At 33.9% G+C, this 18,644-nt stretch overlaps 1 protein-coding gene across 1 annotated transcript in view; it reads left to right on the forward strand.

The window, feature by feature from the left end:
* Positions 1 to 328: 328 nt before the first annotated feature.
* The window catches only part of LOC133333848 (uncharacterized), a 41,767-nt gene continuing 23,451 nt past the window's right edge, over positions 329 to 18,644 (forward strand). The window contains exon 1 of the mRNA XM_061542158.1: positions 329 to 783. Within this exon, the coding sequence (XP_061398142.1) occupies positions 329 to 783 (455 nt within the window). The remainder of the gene's footprint in view (positions 784 to 18,644) is intronic.

The raw sequence follows: 18,644 nt of genomic DNA on the forward strand, positions 1-18,644 counted from the left end.
GTTCATATTAAATAAAAATTTTTTTGTTGTTATTTTTTTCTTTAAACAATTAAAACATTATATTTATTAAAGATAAAGAGAAATGCTCTTGCTCCCCTCCACCATACACAGAAAAAACAAACAAGTGAAGCGTGTAAAACGGTTATGAGCCATACAATAAAACTGGACGTCACAATGAATACCGTCAAACTCAAATAAAACAAAAACAAAACAGAAAAACGTAAAAGAAAAAAAACTGTGACTTAATAAAAATCAAATAACAAACAGCTGGATACAAATTAAAAAAAAAAACAAATTTGAAAAGTTTCGCAAAAAAATCCTCTACACAATGGGCCTACGAGCAAAAACAACAACCACTACGGCAGCGGCAGCCACTTTGAATAGTGCCGCCACAAATGCCGGTAACAACATCGGCAACAGTTCACCTTCCGCCAAACACAAACTATTAAATGGTGCCCGAAAATTCAATAAGGCCTTTAGTCGTGGCAGTACAACATTTGTTGGCGGCAATGGTTGCATCGTCGCCAGCAACACCACCTCAACAACAAAAATACCCACATCGTCATCACCGTCATCGCCACCCTGCTTAAGTCCAAATGGCATAAAACATAGTCCATCATCCTCTCTAATGGATCCACATTCATTCTGCAGTATACGCACATTTCGCAGCAGTTCAACATCAGCTTTGGTCGTAGCCTCAATGGCGTCCAATATGCGTCCTCAGACCCTTAATGTACACCATCATCAACAGGCCCCGGCGGATCATACACAATTGTTTTTGGGGTATGTTTTTTATTTTAATTTTGATTTTGTTTTTATTCTTTATTTCATTATTAATTTTTTATGTGGTACCAGTTGAATTGGAATTATGTGGATTTAAGATTGATTTGATTTTGTAGATTGTATGATTTTTTTTAATTATTTAAATTGTGTGAATTGTGATTATAGTAGCCCTCAAGTCAATACGTAATAGGTATCAGTTCCTAAGGCTTTCTCTATGGATATTAGACTGGCCATAGTGGCCATAAAAAAACATTGGACTGAACCCGAAGGTACTCAGAACTAAATACATTTTTTGGGCATACTTTTCAGGTCGAAAAGTTTAGAATTTAAAATTATGAGTATCTTGAGCTCAGATCGAATATAGTATCCTGCGAATCAGTACTTAGACAAGAGTTCTTAGGCTTTCTGTATATACATAAAACTGACCATATTTGCCATAAAAGATCTTTGGACTGAGATCGGAAGTATCATAACTAAACTTTTTTTGCATAATTATTTTTATCACCATACTCATACACTTCAGGGTGAACAGTTTTTAAATTATTATTAGTTCGGGTTTATATTTTGACTATGAGCAGTACATTGAAAATTGTTCTTATGGAACTTAGTATATATCCTTTAAAAGAGGTCAGAGTTAGAAGATAAAGTAAAATATCGTAAAAAATATGTGATTTTGCTGGACCTAGAAACAAATATTTTTAAAAATCAGCGCCTCTTATGGACAATAAAAAAGATCTTTTCAAATTTAGACCCCTTTTAGACATAGAAAAAACCATTTTTAAAAATTCTCTTATGGAAATATATTTTAAAAAATCCTCTTATGGACATAGACCTTAAAAATATCTTTAAAAATTTGCGCATGTTATGGACCTAGAAAGAAATGTCTATAAAAGTCTGCGCCTTTTATACACTTAGCGAAAATATCTTTAAACATTTGCGCCTCTTGGGGGCCATGAAATAATATTCCTTAATAGTCTTCACATCTTAGAAACCCGAAAAAAATATCTTCAAACATCTACGCCTCTTATGGACGTAGAAAAGATATCTTTAAAAATCACTTCGTCTTATGGACCTAGAAATAAAAAACTTTAAAATATGCGCCTCTATTGGACCAAGAAAAAAATATGATATACCTTGAAAATTATTATTTTAAAATCCACGCCTCTTATAGGCCATAAAAATATTCTTTAAATATCAACGCCACTTATAGGCCTTATAAAATATTCCTTAAAAAATCCACGCCTCTTGGCGACTATGAACAATTATTCTTAGAAAACCCACGCTTCTATAGGCCTTGAAAAAATGATTTTAAAATCCACGCCTTCAACAAATATTCTTTAAAAATCCACGTATCATATAGGCCATAAAATAGTCTTTTAAAATCCACGCATTCAACAAATATTCTTTAAAAATCCACGTATCATATAGGCCATAAAAAATAGTCTTTTAAAATCCACGCCTCTTATAGGGCTTCCACAAATATTCTTAAAAAAATCCACGCCTCTTATAGACCTTCCACAAATATTCTTTAAAAATGTACGCCTCTTATAGGCCATGAAAAAATATTCTTTAAAAAAATCCACTCCTCGCCTCTTCGAGATACGCCTCTTGTAGACATTTAAAAATATTTTCTAAAGATTCACTCCACTCGGGAGCCTTGAAAAAAATGTTCTTTAAAAAATATACGCCTTTAAAATCGGAACCTTTAAAAAATATTCTTCAGAAAATCCATTTCTCTTGGGGACCATTAATAATATTCTTCTGGGAGAACTTGAACAAATATCCTCTAAAAATATTATTTAAAACACAATGCCCTTTTGGGCACCAAGAAAAAATATATTTTAACATATGGAAGCCACTTGAAGAACAAATTATCTTAAACAAATATTCTTTGAAAAATCGACTCGACTCTTGAACCTTGAAAAAATCTCTTTAAAAAATCCACTCCTCTTGGGAACCATAAAAATATGCATCAATATGCATCTGCGCAGAAAATGATAATATTAGGTCCATTTTATGACATATCCCCCATATAAAGATATCGCCTAATTTTTGGAGTTTTGACCATGTTTTGACATAGACACTATAAAATGTTCTCGCCCAGTTTTAAGTATTTTGAGAATTGCAGCCGCATTTTTGTAATTTTATTATTAATCATAAAGTCCACGTAAAAAATATATGGAAAAGAATTAAGAATTTGAAAAAATTGTCTGGTAATGGTCCTTTCATACCTTTTAGCATTTTTTCCTTTTTTTACTCGATCCCGATTTGAAATAGGAAATTTCTACATCTACAAAATCGTAGTAATATTTCTGTTAATAATTCAAAACCCAATCCACATAATCAAAATTCAACTGTGTGTATATTTGAAAATATATATTATTCTTTGTTTATTTGTTTTACATTTTTTGTTTGCTTATTTTACTTTTCTTTTATTTATTTATAATTTTTAAAATTTATAAACATCTATAATTATTTTAATTTATTACCATAATTTCTTTCACTCTCTCTATATTTATGTTTCTTTTATAATTTGAAAATATTTTAGTCGATATTTTATGAATTCTTGTTTGTTAGATTTCGAATTTATTTATTTTCACTTTTTTCAAATAATAATCCAAGAGTACGCCTTTCATCACAAAATATTCTTCTACTCCTAATGGGGAGGGAAATTTGTTGTTTAGATGTATGATATATATGTAGTTGTGTACACACAAATATATCGTCAATTTGTCTGCACCATTATCCATCCGTCCATCCCATCCAATCCATTGCAGTGCAGCGTCGTGTCAGTGCGATTTTCTATTCAGTCATCGTTTATTTTAAATGTTTTTATTTTGTATTTTTTTGCGAATATTTTTTTTCGTTCGTTTGTGTTTTGTTTTTGTCGATTTTTTTTGTATTTTTTGTTAAATGATTTTTCCTCCTCGTGTTTTGGTTATTATTAAATGCCAGCCAGCCATTCAGCAAGCCAAAGCACCAACGCCACCACCATCACCACTCAAGTTGCCGGCCACCAACACCCGCCATCATCATCAGCACCACTCGTCGTCAACACTATTGTCAGCATTTATAAAACTTATTCCGTTTTTCTTGTTGTTATTGCATTTTTTTGTAGTAAAAAAAGAAGAAAAAAAAAACAGAAAAAAATATTAAAAATAATCGACGACAATATCATTGAACTTGATCTTTGAAAACGTTAAGCGCGTTTTGCATTTTAATTAAGGCATTTAAATGGCCATGGAGGCCATTTATGACACAAAATTTCCGTTCAAAAAATATGGCAACTCATAAAGGAATATTTATTGTTTTGTTTATATATATTTTTCGTTTTGTTGATATAATTATATCGATAATAATTAATAATTTTATTAAAGAAATGTTGCTGAGGCGATAACAAATTCGTTCGCAATAATTTATAAATTTTTTCGATAACTTTTTTGTCGATAATGAAGCTATTTATAGGAAATTTTATCGATAACAAAGCTATTTATAGAAAATGTTATCGATAATGAAGCTATTTATGAAAAAATATATCGATTATAAAGCTATTTGTAGAAAGAACATTTAATCGAATTATTCTTCTTAGCTGGCTCGTTACAGAACGGTTGTTCCATAAACCGAGCTTAAAAAAGACATCCAAGCACATCGGTCTTGTGCGCATTTCCGCCAATTAGAAAGACCATGTTCCGAGATGTTGTTTTCTACTTTCCATCTGATTCGTGGCCTTCCCCTTCTACGGGAACCATCAGTAGGCTCGCTTTTAAATGCTTTTTGAGCTGGGGCATTCTCATTCATTCGCACAACATGGCCTAGCCATCGTAGTCGCTGCAGCTCAATACGACTGACTATATCGATGTCCACGTATAAATTGTAAAGCTCGAGGTTCATTTGAAGCCAATATTCACCGTTGACGCAGATCGGCCCGTAGATCTTTCGGAGAATTTTTCTCTCAAACACTCCAAGAGCTACCTCATCTGTTTGCGCAAGTACCCATGCTTCAGCCTACCCATATAACAGCACGGGTAGTATCAGCGTCTTGTAAAGTGTTAGTTTGATCTGGCGGGTGGTGGCCTTGTTTCTAAACTGCATACTTAGACCATAGTAGCTTCTTTTGGCCATCACAATCCTTATCCGAATTTCAAAACTGATGTCATTCGTTTTATTTATGGCGGTACCAAGGTATATAAAATCTTTAACTACCTCGAAGCTGTAGTTCTCAAGTTCCTCAGTTGGTCCGAGTCTACTGGACGTCTTGCGCGTTGATACTATCAGCTTGGTCTTCTCGCCGTTTACTGTCAGAACCACTTTGGCAAACTCTTTTTCAATTTGTTCAAAGGTGGCTGTTACCACTCGCAATGTTCGACCCATTATATCGATTTCATCGGCGTAGGCGAGTAGCATGTGTTGTTTGGTGTACAGAGTGTCATTTCTGTTCACCTTTGCATCTCGTATGACCTTTTCCAGCAGGATTTAAAAAAAAGCACACGACACACTGTCACCTTGTCTGAATCCTCGTTCGGTATTGAAGGGCTCCTATACCTCCTTTCCGACTTTAACTGTTGACCTTGTGCCACTTAAAGTTATCTTGCATATCCGTATTAATTTTGCAGAAATGCCGAACGTAGACACCTCTGAACGGATAGGGTTGTCGAATGCGGCTTAATAGTCGACGAATAGGTGGTATGTGTCGATGTGTTTTTCGTGGGTCTTTTCCAGGATTTGGCGCAGAGTGGAAATCTGGTCAATGGTGGATTTACGGCTTTATAGTCGACGAATAGGTGGTATGTGTCGATGTGTGTTTCATGTGTCTTTTCCAGGACTTGGCTCAGAGTGAAAATCTGGTCAATGGTGGATTTATCAGGTCTGAATCCGCATTGGTATGGTCAAATAATTTCATTGACCATTGAATTCAGTAGTTCACACAGCACATTGGAAAGCTTTTTATATGCGATGGGAAGGGGACTTATTCCTCTATTGTTGGCACATATCGTCTTACCTCCTTTTATGTGCACGGGACACAGGATGCTGAGGTTCCAACCATTGGGCATGCTTTCCTCTAGCCAAAGTGTACTAATCAGCTGGTGCATGCTCCTGACCAGCATCTGACTACCAGTTTTGAATAGTTCGGCTGGTAACCCATCGGCTCCTACTGCTTTATTGTTCTTGAGCCGATTAATGATTTTTTATGACCTCATCTTGGCTAGGTGGTATACAATCTATACCATCATCTCTTATTGGTTCTGGGTTATCCTCTTCACCTCTACGATTTGATACCAGAAGTTGTTCGAAATGCTTCTTCCAGATCCTCAACACGCTGTCTGTATCTGTCACCATGTTTCCTCCTTCATCTCTATAGGAGGATGTGCCTGCATCAAAGCCTTCGGTTTGGTGTTTTACTCGTTGGTAATATTTCCGAACTTCATTCTGACTCCTGTACATCTCGATTTGTTTACACTCATGTTTTTCTTGTTCTTTCTTCTTTTTTGAAAACACGTTTCTCCCCTCTCCTTTTCTCCCGATAATTATCCATTGCACTGCGTTTTGCTACTGTCTGCAAGGCAGGCGCTGCGTTTTTCACATCAGTAGCATTACGACACTTCTGATCGTACCATGGGTTTCTTGATGGTGGTCTTTGGTACCCAAGTGTTGCTTTTGCTACAGTTTGTAGGGAGTGGGCAATTCATTCAATTGTACTTCTATACTATTGTCGGGACAAGAAGTGCTTTTGTCAAGCAGGTGGTTAAGTTGAGCGATGTAGGCTTCGGCTACCTGTTGTATTTGCAGCTTCTCGACGTCGAGTTTCCGTGTTGTGTTAGATCGCACCTTTGCTGCAACATTAAGACGAGTGCGAACCTTGGCTGCCACAAGGCAGACAATGATCGGTCAAACGTCTAATTAATTAGATGAATGCCTTCCGCCTATCACAACATAATCAATTTGATTTCTCGTTGCTTGATCAGGAGAAATCCAGGTGGCCTTGTGTATATCGATATGCTTGAATCTGGTGTTACTAACTATCATGTTTTTTGCTGCCGCGAAGTTTATAAACCTCATGCCGTTGTCGGATGTATTTTCATGAAGGCTAAATTTTCCGACGGTGGTGCCAAAGATATTTTCCCCTCCGATTTTTGCATTAAAATCTCCTAGCTGGATTTTAATGTCATGGCCAGGACAGCGGTCATATTCTGTTTCTCGGCGCTCGTAAAATATGTCTTTCGTCTGCTTATCTTTGTCTTCGGTCAGAGCATAGGCGCAAATAAGACTGATGTAGAAGAACTTCGCTATTATGCGGATTATAGCAATTCGCTCATCTACTGGAGTGAATCTGGAGACGAGGTCTTTTATTCTCCTGTTAATAAATCCGTCATAAATCCGCAGCCAAATTCACGGATCTTTTCATGGCAGCTATAATACAGGGCGTATTCATCTGATTTACTTACGCCAGTCCCTTTCCATCGCATTTCCAGTAAGGCAATAATATCGGCTTTGTACTTCTTGAGTACATCGGCCAAAGCGAACACTGCGCCTGTTCTGTACAACGTGCGCACATTCCAAGTGCAGATTCGCAAATCGTGGTCCTTTATACGTTTGCGGAGGTCGTCAAAATTGGGAGGGTTTGGTTTTCTTTTTCTTTGCTTTTTCATAGTAGGTTGGGTTTTCCGAGAGTGGACAACTAACCCGACGCCTCAACCCATTTTTTTATAGTTATTATGGGTGAACCCGCTGCACATATTAGCTCACTATTTCATCGGGTGATGAACCGCGGTGAGGTCAGTGTCCACAATTGCGATGAAAGAGGGGGCAAGATAAGACTGGGCTTCGCCATGTTAAAGCAAATCAGAGTCGTTGCTTGGTATCTATCACCCCCTACACCACCCAATTTAATTTTAAAAGTGTGGATTTTCAAAATATAATCCAAAATCTTGTTGTAAAACACCCATGTTCTAAATTAAAATTCACAAGTCCATCTAATTGATAATGCAGACAGGGCAGCAGCAGGGTTGGCTTCCATTGTGGCTATGACGCAATTTATAACCATTATCGGTAGTAACTAATGACGTTAAGTGCTTATCATTTGAAAAAAATAAATACTTTTATTATTTCAAAAGCTTACCTAGCTGCTGGCTATCGTTGTTCGTCGATTGTGTGGTTATACAAATGACAATGACCAAGTCCATTGCGATAATTTTTTTTTTTTTTTGTTGCTATCGCTGTTAAACTTGAAAAAATATTATCTAATTTCAAAATGGGTGGACAATATTTTTTCTAAAGAAATTCTAGTAAAAAAATTAAAATTCTAATAATTAGATTCCCGAAGTATTTTTCTGGATTCCCTGGCATCTTTTTTTACTCCAATTTCCCTGACCCACCTCGTATTTGTTTACAGCCATATCACATTAACTGAACCTCAACCCCAAAACAAACAAAATTAAAAATGAGCAATAAGACTGAGTACAGAGAGAGGGGAGCTGCGGCTGGCTGCGGCTCGAAGTAAATTGACAATCTTGTAAATATTCAAATTGAAATTAAAAAAGAAAAGAAAAACGACACCAAATGAAACTTTATTCGTTTCAATCAGAGACGATGAATTCATTGACCCCCACTTGTCACAACCATTAAGCAAACATAAATAAATGATCTGTCATGAACATTTCAATTGATTATTGTTTGGTGGCCAGCATGGGACTACCGACAGTCGGTCATATAACTGCTGCAATTACACGCTCCACCACGGTCCCTGGTTCGATGGCTGGTTGTACGACTCACTCATTCACATGTGTATGATTGGTTGGACAAGTAAAATCGACAGCAAAAATTTCCTGTTTTGTATGACACATACACATGGAACGAACACAGGCACACACACGCACACTCGAACATATCTACATACATGCGGAACCCATTTAAAAAGTCGTAAATTAATGTGTCAACTAGTAACTCTCTGTGTATTAGCTAAATGATGAGACATCACGGGGTGGAGGTGAAAGAATGGTGGCACATAATTTGCCTCTTCCTTATTTTGATTTTAGACCAGTTTTCGTTTTGTGTGTGTTTAAATTTTATTTAATTTTTGTCGACGGGTCCGACCATCGTGCTAATCAGCTGTCTTTCACTTTAGCGATCATTGATGATCACTGACCTCCCCTTATTGCAAATTTATTGTGCTATTGTCTTGACAACAAAGACCACAATTCCTTTTTGTCATGTCAGCCGGATCTGCTTGGAATGACAAAAACTTTCGCTATCACTTGCAAATCTCCTCGGATTCACTCACTGAAGATTCTCATTATCGAAATTAATGTGTGTGGGATTAACAGTATTTTGTTCTTTGTTTATTGTATCTCAGAGGATTAATCTGGATGCGGAACAAGTTCGTTTGCATAAGATCATTCATTCCATGATCAATGATTTGATCTGTTGAATCATCGCCATCCTCACCATCGCCACGTAATTACAATAAATATCCGCCAGTGATTTGTGATAAACAAAAAAATATACGAGGGTCATAAACTTGAGGTGAGGTTCTTGTTGTTGTTTTTGTATTTTTTAGAATTACTTTCAATTCAAATATCAAGCTTTCGCCTCTACGAAGCGATAAGAAATTTAGTCTTATTGAAATGTATCAGGTGTTCTCCACCATGGATACAAACTCACTCACTCACTCGTCGTTGTCTTCGTCTTCTGTCTAGACAGGTCATTTCAAATGTCAATGACTCATGCCCAATAAATGTTCCGTCAATCCTTTATTTGCCAATTTCGTCATTTAATGTAAAAAAAACAACAACAAAAAAACGAGAGCAACTGCATTTTTTTTAATTGGCATTAACTTGTAATTGAAATTAAGCCAATTCATTGGAGAACAATGAGATAATTGATAAATTAATTTAAAGGCATTAGATAAGGCAAGGGGTGATCGGCAATGGGAAGGGATTAAGGAAAATACTCGGGAACAAAAATTGCTAAAGAGAAATAATTAAATAATCAGTAAGGAAAGTTCAAAAGTCGGACGGGGCCGACTATATAATACCCTTGACCACTTTGGGTACATGCAAGACCTCTTAATATCTACAATATCCTTTAGATATAACGGTCATAGAATCTTTGGAGAACCATTGAGATGAAATCGGACGAAATTAAATGTGCTATCTAGATCTATCTATCTATCTAGATCTATTTGAACCAACTATCTACCTAGATCTATTTGAACCAATTGAAAAAACCCCATACACTTACCATTCTGAATTCAATTTAATACCCTCTGGCAAATTTCGTGTAATTCGAACAAACGTATACCCTTCCGTACACCATTTACATAAAATCGAACGAAAATATATATTAGATCTATATCAAAATCTGAACCGATTTCAACAAACCTTATAACGCATCATTTTTTTCTCAATAGCATTCGCTATGCAAAATTTTACTCAATCAGACTAATATTGGGAGTTTGGTGTATCATTCATAAAAAATCGAACGAAACTATATATGGGAGTTATATCTAAATCTGAACCGATTTTAACAAAACTTCGCAGACATCAGTCTGGACCTAAATCCGTACTCTGTGCAAAATGTTGTCCCATTTGGACAAATATTGGGAATTTGGTGCATGGTTTACATAAAATCGGACGAAACTATATATGTGAGCTATTTCTAAATCTGAACCGATTCCAACAAAACTTCGCACATATAAGCATGGACCTGATTCAGTGCGCTGTGCAAAATTTTGTCCCAATCGGACAAATATTGGGAGTTTGGTGTATCATTCACCGAAAATCGGACGAAACTATATATGGGAGCTATATCTAAATCTGAACCGATTTCGTCCTTGGGCGAAATAAGTGAACTGTGCCAAATTTCATCCAAATCGGATCATAAATGCGACCTGTACTTCGTTAACAAAAATACATGTAAATCGACTCAGAAAGTGATTCTATGCATTTTCTCAAAAAGGAAACATGGTGAAACAGTGTGGTGAAGGGTATAAAAATCCACACCTTTGTATTGCCATTAAAAAATAATTTAAAACCAGTGAGCGGAGCAGTATAGGCATATTTTCCAAAATTTTGTTCTTGATGTGAATTTTTACGCCATTTAAAAAAAATCGGTCACTTTAGGTTTTGGTTGATTTGACCCTCGGAATATTGACCGATCATCATCTAAACAGCCGCTCTAAGTATTTGGTCAGATCCCCTTCACCTTGTAAATTATGTGATGTTCTGCATATAATAATTGCCTCTAGAGCGTCTAGAAAATCTGACAAAATTAAAGTTTTCGTTTCATTGCACCCCCTGAATGAAATCACAACTTCACCGAAATCTATAGGCGCCATCCTTGACCATAATCAGAACTTCATGTACAATTTCAAAGCGATCAGCGCGACATACTCTGCACATAGTCACCTTTACCTAATTACGTATAACTCCCACATCAGAGTACATCAACTTCTCGGGTATATGTCCTTCAGGAGCAAGTATATACGCCCCATACGGCGTTATACGGCGTTACAAACTCTTGGGGTGCACAAAGCTATAATACCCTGACAACATAGTTGTGTAGGGTATAAAAAAACACACCTGTGAAAAATAATTTTAAAAAATCACGCCTATGAAAAATAATTTTAAAAAATCACGCCTATGAAAAATAATTTTAAAAAATCACGCCTATGAAAAATAATTTTAAAAAACCACGCCTATGAAAAATAATTTAAAAAAACCACGCCTATGGAAAATATTTTTTTAATCTTCGCCTTTATTTTTTTTTTAAGAATCCACGCCTTTATATAGTCCTTAAAGATTATTTTTAAAAATCCACGCCTATATATTTTGTCGTTGTTTTTTAAAGACAAATTCAAAGTCCAAAGTCCTCTATTATTTATTACTTTGTAAATAATTTATAAATGTACTTACATATAAATATATGTATGTCATTGTTTTTTTTTTTTTTGTATTATTGCCTACAAGTTCCTTATAATTCCATAGACAAACAATTATTATTTTTAGAAAACAAAAGACGACGAGAAAAAAATCACAAAATTGTATTAATCATTTATGAATACATCACAGAATTCAGATTTTTTTCTGAACAAAAAACAACAAAGAGTTCAAAAACATTGAATTAGCATGATGTGTTATTCATATTTTTTATTTATTATTTTTTTCAAAACAATTATTTTTTATTATTAAATAATAAATAATCACATTAACAACGAAAACACAATTATTTTCGAGTCAAGTTTACAAACCGCAAATGCCGAAATGCCCTTCAAATGTCAATGTCGTCGTTGAAGTTTATCTTCTATGTTTATCAGCAACACCCTCCCCTTCCTTCCTCCATCTCTACATAAAGGCAAGTGAATCATGTTTTCAATACATACATCTATGAGAGAAATTATTTACAAAAAATCTTCTTCTTCTTCTCCTTTATTCTAGTCTTCGATAGAATTTTTGTAAAAAGGAATCAACCTCATTTCTTAGATTTCTCATCTCAATTTGTTTACTTATTTGTGGTTAATCATTTTTAGTAAACTAATGTTGAATCATTTAGGCTAGTATTCGAAAAGATCTAATAACGACATTTCATGGAATTTACATGATTTGCAAAACAACGACATTTTTAGCTAGACACGAAGTCTAATGAAAGCTGTCAATTTTTGTTTTCCCCTTTGTCATAATTTGTAATGATCAATGTGAATTCGTGGAAATTAGAAAAAAAACGCTTAATCATGTTTGAAATTGGAAATTTTTACAAGTCGAATATCATTGAACTGGAACGTTATTGTATGTTAATTTTTTTATTTCATCGTCCCAATAAAGAAAACCTAGATTACAAAGTATGTCAAAAAATTCTAAAGGCGAATATGTTACTGCCTCTTAAACTTTTATGGCATGGTTAATGGTATGCGTATACTTTATATTAATTAATTTGGCGTATATATCACAAATAAAGTATACGCTCCGAAGTTGCATGCAAATGGTTTTTCTTTTTGAAGGAATAATATTACACCTTAAAATAACACCTTAATAGCTTTGTGCAACCCCAAGAGTTTGCAACGCCGCGAAATATTGGTCATAGACCCACCTTTAAGTATACCGATCGTCATATCTCGACTAGCTGAGTCGATTTAGACATGTGTGTCCGTCCGTCTGTCCATTATAATTTGTAAACACGATACAGGCCACAGTTAGGCCCCAATCTTCACGGAATTTTGCATGTAGGATGGGTTCTGCCCAATGAAGACCCCTAAAGATCGGTTAATATTTAGGGGATGAAATGGCCCAAAAACTTCATTTTTGTCTGATTTTCTGGTCGCTCCAGAGACCGCAATTATGGCCCAAACATCGCGAATTTTTACATGGAGAAGGGGATCGGGCCAAAGAATGAGCATGCTGTTTTGAAAAGACCCGTCAATATTTAGCGGGTCAAATTGACCTTGACTTTTGTGTGAAAAACAGTATATTGACAGTATATCTAAGAGGAGTGGCTGACTTTTAAATTGATACTAATTGTATTGTCATATGTTCTCGAATGTGGGAGTTACACTTAAATATGTACTGGTGCTTATGTATTTATATATCATTTAGTAACCCATTACCACACTAAAGGGCGGAATTATAACGCTGATCGATTTGAAATTTTCCATGAGGTTCCAGTTATGGTCAAGGACAGCGCCTATAATTTTCGGTGATGATCAGATGATAATTTTGGAATGAATTGGAACGAAAACTTGATTTTTTTTTTTTTTTTTTTGAGTCGATCCCACGTTGAAGTCAATCTGGACAAGTAATAAGAAGGGCTGTACTGAATATTAGTAATGTTCGGAAAATATGTCAGTGTAAGGAAGAGGTGCTGTTGTCCTCTAATCAGGCAAGAGGTTGCAAATGTCACGAAATATTGCCCAGGTCCGACAATACTGCTCTGCTCACTGTTTTTTTAGTTTTGTATAAAATAACATCCTTAATGGCTTGATTTATCTCTCGCTGTGGTCTTGGGTCAATAATTCTTGAATTGCTGAGTATTTTTCTTTTTAGAGAATCAATAATCCATTGATTGATTTTAGGAAATAACGTGGGTCCCCGTTTTCTTTCAACAAATTACATAAATAATTTAATTTCTTCTCCAAAAACGTATAACACAGTGTATGGGATGCGTATACTTTATATTTATTATATTGCGTATAAGATATATATAAAGCATACGCTCCATGCCACCAAAAAATTGTTGGATTGCAAGAGATTTTAAATTGTAAACAAAGTACAGGTCACATTTATTGTCCGATTTGGATGAAATTTGGCACAAATCACTTATTTGGCCCAAGGACGAACCCCATTGAAATTGGATAAAATCGGATCAGATTTAGATATAGCTCCCATATATATTTTCGTCCGATTTTAGGTAAATGGTGCACCAAAGCCCTTGATAATCATTAGATTTGTATGAAATTTGGCATAGCGTACTGAATTAAGTCTAGAATGACGTGTGCTAAGTTTCGTGAAAATCGGTTCAGATTTAGATATAGCTCCAAAAAACATATTTTCGTCCGATTTTAGGTAAATTCTGCACCAAAGTCTCTGCAAATCGTTTGATTTGAACGTAATTTGAATTGAGTCTAGAATTATGTTTCATGAAAATCGGTTCAGATTTAGATATAGCTGTCATATATATTTTAGTCCGATTTAAGGTAAATGGTGCACCAAAGTCCCTAAATATCTTTCGATATGCACGAAATTTGGCACAGCGTACTGAATTGAGTCTGGAATGATGTGTGCTAAGTTTTTTGAAAATCGGTTCAGATTTAAATATAGCTCCCATATATAGTTTCGGCCGATTTCATGTAAATGGTGCATCAAAGTGCCCATATATCTTTCGATTTTAGTATAGCGTACTGTTTGCTTTTAATCGATTTACAAAATTTAAAATAGGTTGCAGAATAACATGTGTGTATTGATTGATGTTAGTCGGTTTACATATAAAGATCACATATTTAATTTCTTTCAATTTCATGTAAATGTTCCTTCGAAAAGGTGACGTATTCTAATATATAAGATACCCAAAGTGGTGAAGGGTATCATATAGTTGGGCCAGTCCGCCTTTATATAGTCCTTGAAAAATCATTTTTAAAAATGTACGCCTTTATATAGCCTTTGAAAAATATTTTGCCTTGTGTGCGTATACTTTATTTTAATCTCACTGCGTATAAGTCACATAAAAAGTATACGCTCCATGATACATAAAACTGTTTTTCATTTTATAATAACAAAAATAAATATTATTTTTAAATATTACATCGTCAGCCTGAGATCTTCCAAAATGTAGTGTGGTGAATAATACATTGTGAATGACATAAAAAAAAAACAATCAATGAACCCTGAATTACCTCATGTTTACATCTTTAGAAGTTCATTGATCACACAAATGAAAAAAAATTGAAAATTTGTAATTTGCCTTAAAATAATGGCGATGATTCAAAGTTCAATTTTTTTTTTTTTTTTTTTTTGGAAAAAGATCAATATTCCCGCTACGCATGCCATTTTAATGTGGTTTCTTACCTAATGTAAAAATTTATAAATATTACGTGCTGTTTTTTATTATTATTTTTATTAATTTTTTTCTGTTCTGCGTTCATGTTCGGAAATTTATTTTAAACATTTTTATTTTCAATTATTCATTGAAATTCCATGGCATATAAATCATACGCAAACGAAATGGGAGATCAATAGCCCCATTTTAATTTTGTTCGGTTTTTGTTTTTCTTTTTTGGAGAGTGATCTATGGAATTTTCGTAAGGTATTAAGTGTTTTTTTTTTGCGGGACACACCTTCAATTAACCCCCCATTGATGTAGGAGGAGGCAATAGCTAAACAAAAAATTCCCATCGGCAGATTTATGGCAACAAAAACAATAATGTTCAACTTTTATGGTTTTTATTTATTTGTTAACAACACAAATAATAGAAAAAAAAAATAACAAGAACAATAATAACAACAAAAAAATCTTGTTCGATCAAAAGATTATTACGCATTGTTAAGTATTTTTTTTTCTTTTTTTTTTTGAAATAAAAATAAGAAACAGCTTTTGGCAGTTATTCGCATTTTATTTTTTCAAAGTCATTAACTTACACCCACTGATTTTTTTTTTTGCTCTTCGAAAAACATTTTTGCCGATTTGGTTATATATGTAGGTACATATATATACATAAATATATATTTTAAAATAAAATATTCGAAAAATAAACATATGGAAGTAGGTAGGGACACACACACTGAGTATTCCACATTTAAAATAAAATAATACACAAGAAGAACAAGCAAAAAGATTTATTAAATTTTATCTATTTTGTTTATATGCAAAAAAATTGTCTTTGTGTTTTCTGGGTTTTTGTTTATAACAAAAACAATAACAAAAAAACCAAAAAAAAATGTCAAAAAAAATCCGAGAAAAGAAAAATTAAATATTTTTCTTGTGTGTGTTTTTTTCTACGGCATTTAATTATTGTCACCGCACCGCAAAAGGAGGACAAAAAATAGTCGATTTTATTCTTGTTAAAAATGTCCAAATCAGGAAAAACAAAAACATTTATGAATAATGATTTGCTGTCATTTGGAAGAAAAAATCGTTATAAACATTTGTTGTTTGTAGAATAGAAAAAAAACATTTAATAGAAATACCATTCCGTAAAACCACATTTATGGTCATAAGCGAGACAATTGTGTGTGTTTTTTTTTTATTTGTTTTGTAAACAATATAACGTCATAATTATTAATATTAACAATTGTCGATGATGTGATTTGCCGCTTTGAACTCAAAAACTAATTAAATCACAGCTCAGAATAAACTTAACCACATTACTGCAAAAACAATATTATTTTTTCCCCACATTGGAGTTGTTTTGTATATGCATTTATAATTTTCAATTAGATTTTTATTAGAATTAGTCAAGGGGTTTAAATTTAAAAATGTTGTAATATGAATTTTTTATTTAAAAATTGTATCATTATATTTTTATTTTTTTAAATAATAATATAACCAGATTCATAATATATTCAACACGATTTTGATATTTGTTCCAGGGGACCATTTAATAAATATTTATCCAAATTTAAAAATATATTTTCTCCAAAGACTTTGAGAACCATTTTTTCTCTAAGGCCTATCGATGTCGTAACCTTCTTGCATTTTTTCTCCTTGCATTTTTTAATATTTTTCCATAGATTTCGACCCTCAATATCTATGGAAAAATTTTTTCTCCATGAGAATTTTTTAATAAAATCCACGATTACGACATCGATAGGCCTTAGAGAAAATATGGGTCTTTTTAATATTTTTTCCATGTAATTTGAAGCAGAGATTATCCGGTTCACATACGTGCTTCTTTAAAACATTTTTTGCACGACTTGTCAGGGTCATAGACTTGGATATACTAATCAGAGAGATAGGCGAGGATTTTTTATTTTATTTTTTTATTTTTTTTTTTTGCAAGCACTATCATGGACTTTCAGGGCTTTTGACGTTGATTTTTTAGATATGGACTAGCAGACCTATAGGCTTAAACTGTTTAAATACTTTTTCTCATGGACTAGCAGAGCCAAAGACTTGTTTTTTAATTTATTTTTCAGGGATTATTAGGGTCATAGGAGTGTTTTTGAAATATTTTTTCTCGTGACTTATCTGGGTCATAGGCGTGAAGATTTTTATATTTTTAGGGACTAATCAGAGCCATAGGCATGGATTTTTAATATTATTCCGAGCAATATCATGGACTTTCGGAGTTTTTGGCGTGGATTTGTTAGATATGGACCAAAAGGCTAGGGCTTTTTAAATACTTTTTGTCTTGGGCTAGCAGAGGCATAGACGTTTAGACTTGAATTTTTTAATATTTTTCCAGAAATTATCAGGTTAAAAACGTGTTTTTTTAATAATTTTTTTCGTGACTTGTAAGGGTCGCAGTCATTGATATTTTTATATTTTTCAGGAACTAATCAGAGCAATAGACGTGAATATTTTATTATTTTTCCAAGCACTATCTGGGCGTTTGTCATCGATTTTATATGAACTACCAGACCCAAAGGCTGGGATTTTTTAAATACTTTTTTTCATGGGCTAGCAGAGCCATATGCGTTCGTTTTTAAATAATTTTTTCATGGACTGTCAGTGCCATAGGCGTGGATTTTCAAATAATTTTTTATGCAATATCAGGACCAAACACGTGGTTTTTTAAAATAATATTTTTCTTACACTGTCAAGGCCAAATACGTGAATTTTTCAATCATCCCTTCCAAGGACTAGATATAGACGTGGATTTTTTTCCAAGAACTACATGTACATCCCAAGGACCAGATATAGGTGTGGATCTTTAAAATCTTCCTTCCCATGGACTAGATAACTATTAAAATAATTTGTTTCTTCCCTTCCAAGGGCTATACACAGGCGTGGATTTTTAAATATTTTTTTCAAGGACTATATATATATGTTTTAATAATTTTTTCATAGACATAGAGGGCCATAGGCGTGGATTTTTTAAAATAATATTTTTAGCGGAACATTAGTGTCAAATTCTTCCATTTTTTTAAATAATTTGTTCAGGGGACCATCAGGGTTACAGACTTAGATATTTAAATTAATTTCTTCAAGCGACAATTAGGATCACAGGCTTCGAATTAAAAGAAAATGTTCTAGGAACCATTAGGGTCAAATACTCCGAATTTTTAAATAAATTGATGAAAGGACCATCAGGGTCACAGGCCTCGATTTTTTATATAATTTGTTCAGGGGACCATCAGGGTCATTGGCTTCGATTTTGTATATAATTTGTTCAGGGAGCCATCTGGATCACAGGCTTTGATTTTTTAATAATTTGTTCA

This window comes from Musca vetustissima, unplaced genomic scaffold (assembly GCF_032173495.1).
Source record: "Musca vetustissima isolate MV318-11 ecotype Yass unplaced genomic scaffold, APGP_CSIRO_Mvet_v1 utg9142, whole genome shotgun sequence".
Taxonomy (NCBI): Eukaryota; Metazoa; Arthropoda; class Insecta; order Diptera; family Muscidae; genus Musca; species Musca vetustissima.